The sequence below is a fragment of the Amblyomma americanum genome, chromosome 7, assembly GCF_052857255.1.
Source record: "Amblyomma americanum isolate KBUSLIRL-KWMA chromosome 7, ASM5285725v1, whole genome shotgun sequence".
In the NCBI taxonomy this organism is placed as follows: domain Eukaryota; kingdom Metazoa; phylum Arthropoda; class Arachnida; order Ixodida; family Ixodidae; genus Amblyomma; species Amblyomma americanum.
In genome coordinates, this window is record NC_135503.1 from 48662564 (window position 1) to 48668049 (window position 5486).

The window sequence follows — 5486 nt, forward strand, 5'->3', positions numbered from 1 at the left end:
TTGCTCTGTCTCAAGCGGCTGATAAATATAAATAGAGGAATCTGTGAATATAAATAACGAATTTTGAGAGATCTAGAGGAAATCGGTATGAAAATCGAGGACACACAGCGGAAATAAGAAGTTTTGCTCTGTCTCAAGCGGCTGATAAATATAAATAGAGGAATCTGTGAATATCACGACCGGCTTTATTACTTAGCGACCTGCTCACCAGCGCCGCCTCCATAGCCCCCTATTTTTTACTGCTTGTTTAGTTCATTCTTAGTTCGCGCGACCGCCGCTGCTCTCCGTGGCGCCACAACTTACCCCCACGCCGAATGCGGGCTGGCGTATCGGTAGCAGTCAAGTAGCAGTCGCGGCTTCTTCGCTGTCTTTTTGGGCGCGTGTGCGCATCGTATTTCCAGCTATTCTGCTTGCTGCCAGCATACGTGTTAAGAATTTAATTACATCTGACAGCCTTTAGCTTTCGTAGGCGCTGAAAATCATCGCCCGCGATGGTGTATTGCTGCGTTCCGCTCTGCAAATCAAGCGGGCGCACAGCAAAGGGAATTACATTCCACGAGTTTCCTGTGACTGAACTGCGGACCCAGTGGCTCAAAAGAATTTCTCGCCAAGCAGAAGGTAAGCAGTGGGAACCATTTATATCTTTACGTGGCTGTGACGACAGAAAAATACACCCGCAACGTTGACGCTTCACATGGAATGCGTCATAGTCAGCGGGCCTCTTTTGTGCTATAAATGTTCACCCCACTACTACCTTTGTTTGCTCTCCTGTCATTTTTGCTTTGGTATTCTCAACTGCAAAACTCCATACTGCATACAGTGCGCACTCCGCGTCGTCAGGGTTTCAGTCGATGCTCTCTTTTTGTGCTTTCTTTACAATCGACGGAAATTTGCAGGACCTGGCAAAGCGCTATGGACTCCGAGCGACCGCAGTAAAGTTTGCAGCCTGCACTTTAAAGAAGGCGACTTCAGAGAAGGCCTGAAGATAAGGAAGCTGAAGCCAGACGCTGTGCCGTCGGTTTTTCCCCAATACCCGACGTACCTGCAGCAGTGGGCTAAAAAGGAGAGGCGTCTTTTAAAGCGTAAACCTGCAAAACCGGCTTCGCCCACAGGGAGAGATGCCAAGGCAGCGAGGCAAGTGCGATTTTTAACTATAAATTATCTTCAAGAAATTTAGCTCAATTCAGTGGCTTTTAAAAATCCTGTAGACAAAAATAATTTTCCTTTGCGTTCTTCCAATAATTACATTCTACGTAAATAAAACCTCAGTATAATGTCCATGTTTCAGGTTGGATGCAAATATGACTGATGGCTCTGTAGCTGAGATCTCGGTCACTATGGCAGAGGTTCCAGCACCCTCTGTAATACCAACAGCCACTACCACTATGGTGCAAGCAGCTGACAGCCATGAACTGGAAGTAATTCCTCAAGGACTCTCTCTGGATGCATTAGTGGCATCTACAAAAGGCACCTCACTTGAGTCTGTGCAACAGTCCTCACCTGATGTTTCCCCTGAGCCCACTTTCAGCACAAAAGTGACCACAATGGTGCACGGAGTGCAAACAAGATTGACGTTTCCACGCATGAATAAACTTTTAAAGCAAGTCAACACGTTGAAGCGCAAATGCCGGAGACTCATTAAAAAGCGGGATGAGCTGCAGGCTGAAATTTCTGTGCTTAGACAGCAGACTAAAAGGACAGAAACAGCTATGAAGAAGTCCAACTTCACAATTCTTCAGGTACGTAAGGTGTTGAGAACTAACTTGAGTACTCAGGTTAATCTGCATGTATTATTTAACGAATATCATTCTTTTCTAGGAAAAGGTGCAGGAAGATGACGCAAAGGCTCTTTTCCTGCAAGAACAGCTTTCATTTTTGAGCAACCCGAAGGGTCGGTGGCGGGAGGAAACCATCCGCAATTGTGTCGTATGGCACGCCAAGTCCCCATCTGCATACAATCTGCTTCGAGAAACTGGGGTTCTGTCATTGCCAAGCCGCTCGACACTGAAGAGACATATTGGTGCATGCACTGGAGAAGTGGTGTCGTCACTAATAAAGCAACGTCTACACATGGAGGCAAAACTACACTCTGAGCAGGTGAAATATTTCTTCTTTATATCAAAAGGATCCTGTCACATTTGGATATTGACATGACATTTGTAGGCACGCCTTGGCTCCCTGGTGATGGACGAAATGTCCCTCAAGCAAACTACCTCCTACCAAAAGCAGTCCGATGTTGTGCATGGCTTTGTTGACCTGGGAGGCGCAGAAGTAGACTTCGGGCTTCATGACCAACTGGCAACTCATCTCTTGTGCTTTGTGTTCGTAGGACTCTCTACCCACTACAGGTAATTAATATTCCACCTGGGTTAGCAGTTCTTTAGCTAATCCAAGACAGAAATGTGGCTTGAATCTCATTTCCAAATGCAACTATTGTTTTCCTCTAGGCTCCCAGTAGGGTACTACTTCACAAAGGCCTTGTCAGGAGAGCAACTTCAGCTTCTTGCCTTAAAGGTAATGCAGTGTGTGGAAGAATCGGGGTTCAAAGTTGTACGCCTTGTTGGAGATAACCACAAGTCCAACACCAAGTTCTTCTCGAACCTGTCGGGTGGCCCCATACAACCTGTTGTTGAGTAAGTAATGCTAGTTCAAAAAGGTGCATGCCTTCATTGTAAGAATGTCATTTAGAACTTCTACCACAGCTAGGCTAATTTCTGTGAATGTAATTTTTTTCAGGCACCCTCTGGATTCAGATCGTGAACTTTTCCTGTCTTTTGACTATTGCCACATAATGAAAAACATCAGATCCCAGTTCCTTGAAGTGAAGAGACTACTCAGAAGAAATGGAAAATTCATCCTTCCAGACTTCTTAAGGTATAAAGATGGCATTTCTGCTTTAGCTATTCAAGCTTGACTAATGTTTCTCCTTGTTACAGACTGTTGTACGAGATTCAGGAAAAGCAGGGTGCCTTCAAATTGGTGAGGTGCCTGACCAAGAAGCACCTGTGGCCGACAAATTTCGAAAAAATGAATGTGAACAGGGCTGTTCAGGTTTTTTCGCCACAGGTAAAGTATGCAAGCATATAGTTTGTTGGCTGTGCAAAAGATGCATGCTTCAAATGTAAAGGATCAGTTTCTGGGTTACCGCACGCACTGAATAACATTTTTCCTTCTGGACTTCGGAGCATTAAGCAGGGTGATTAGCTATATTAGAATAATGATCATCATTGACTCTTATCCTCGTTTAGGTCACCACAGTCCTGCGGTTTTTACAGCAGCATGGACAGAGCCTTGGAGCTCCTGGCTTCGAGGACTGCCTGCCAACAGTAGAATTCATGGAATTTGTGAACAAATGGTTTGTGCTGCATAATATTAAGAGCACCACTCTCCACTGGACAAGCAGAGATGCCTTGAGGATGCCGTTTTACTCTGCAGAAGACGAGAGGTGTGTCTTAGTTTTGGCAGTGTTTATGCTGGCCGTATTTTGCTAATTTATGGTTTTCGAGGTTTAACATCCTAAGGCGACACAAGCTATGAGGGACGCCGTAGTGGAGGGCTGCAGATAATTTGAAACGTCAGAGGTTTAGCACATGTTGACGTGGCACAATACACAGGCCTCTAGCATTTTGCCTACATCAAGAAGCAAACGCCATGACCGGGATCATACCAACCTCTTTTGGGTCAGCAGCCGAGAACCATGACCACTCAGCCATCGACGTATTTTACAGTTGAAAGCATGGATTTGTAGAGTATTCAAGTTTCAGCTTCTAGTGTGGAGCTAATGGAAAGCAGGTTTTCTTTATTAACAGCTACTGAAGAGGTCTTTGCTGCTTTTCTTGTGACTTGCGCTAATTTACTACTCTGCAAACCTTTCTTTTTCAGACTTTCATGGCTAGAAAATGACTTTCTGAAGTACTTCATGGAATGGAAAGAAGGCATATCATATAAGATGGAATTCCTGTCTGATGAGACATATGAGGCACTGAGAGTGACCAGCATGTCGACAGTGCTATGCACAAGGTTCCTTTTGAAGTCCGGTTTTCATTTTGTGCTCACAGCTAAGTTTTCGAGTGACGATGTAGAGTCACTGTTTTCGACTATCAGACAACTGAATGGTTGCAATGACCAAACTGACGCCTACGCAGCCTTATCATCTCTGCAGAAAATCTTGGTGACTGGAATCATCCACACTTCATCCAGTGCCAATGCTGGGAGTGTGGTGGGCTCCCTGGGGAAGTCGTCTAAACTGTTTCCCATTCCTGTGAAGGCCACTTCCGACAGTGCTGTCAAGAAGCTTCTGCTCCCACATCTCGGTGCACTGGAGCGCTATCCAAGTATGCCGGGACAACCCTTTAATAATTTGGGCTTTGTAGGCTAAATGTACATGCGGCTTCTAAATTCAAAGTGAGAAGCTAGAAGGCCTGGTGCCATTTCTATCATCCTCAGAAAAGTACAGATATTAATTTAAAACGGAGTTCAGATGCTGTCACAACATGACATTTAGGGCCTGAACGAGGGGATCAACGGCTGAGGCTTCGACCAAGAGGAAGGGACAGCGTTCATTCGGCACTTGGTTGCGTCTGAACTGTGACCTCCGAAAAATGTTGCTGCCTAAACAGCTCAGTCATATAGCCATTGACAAATTATCTGTTTGCATAAAATTGGGACCTATTACCAATATTTGGGCACTGTGCTTGCAAAACATTTATTTAGGACTGAAATGCTGCCAATAGCATTTTTCAGAGTAAGTGTCATTAAGTTCCAATTTGCCTTCATTCTTTCAGGTGCCCCTCAACGAAGCCTTCGAGCCAGCACACTGGCAATGATTGCTGGCTTCTTGGTCAGAGCCGTGCAGGACTGCATTGCATGTGAGGGCTGCCTGGTTAATTTGCGGGCACCAGCATCTCAGTCTACTACTACTGCCATCATAGCAGGCATGGACCGGGGAGGGCTGTCGTACCCTACCTTGGCTTTCGTAGGGTTCGTCAGCCGCCTGGAAGGTGCTGCATCAAGTGTGGCTCCTGTGCTTGTTAGGGGGCCAAGGCCGCTTAAGAAGTTTGCAGACCTTGTGCTCCCATCACTTGCGAAAAATACGCTGTTTGTGTGCTCGAAGGACACCACAGGGCCTCACAGAATGGCCTTGCTAAAGCTGATTGTCCACAAGTTTATGAGGCCATTTTTGTCCAATTTTGCCTCTGATCTGACTGAAGAGCACGCCAAACGAAAACTGATCAGTGCCAAACCGAAATCACGGAAGGTCCTAAAAGTGTAAGAATAAAGTTCTGGCCACGACCGGCTATTGTGTCTGCCAAACAAGTTTGGTTTTATTCATTTTTCATGTAGAGTGCGTCTTGAAATGATTAACAATCGGGTGAACGCTCCTGAAAACAAGAAGTGTACATATCGCGCTTTTGATCGTTAATTGGCGGAAAGTAGCGCGGCTTCGCCCTGGGATGCTGCTAAGTACAGAGCAGAAGGAATTGTGT

The 5486-nt window shown here is 45.6% G+C and overlaps 1 protein-coding gene across 2 annotated transcripts; it reads left to right on the forward strand.

The window, feature by feature from the left end:
• Positions 1-289: 289 nt before the first annotated feature.
• LOC144099052 (uncharacterized) lies at positions 290-5486 on the forward strand. 2 transcript variants are annotated; one of them, XM_077632077.1, is made up of 11 exons: positions 290-618; positions 897-1134; positions 1289-1739; positions 1819-2097; positions 2164-2348; positions 2448-2633; positions 2737-2874; positions 2937-3066; positions 3249-3445; positions 3883-4334; positions 4785-5485. In XM_077632077.1, exons 1-11 carry the CDS (start codon positions 492-494, stop codon positions 5270-5272), a joined length of 2871 nt encoding a protein of 956 aa, XP_077488203.1. In that variant the 5' UTR covers positions 290-491; the 3' UTR covers positions 5273-5485. The 2 variants fall into 2 exon arrangements, with proteins under 2 accessions (XP_077488203.1, XP_077488202.1); XM_077632076.1 differs by having other exon boundaries at positions 290-1134; positions 4785-5486.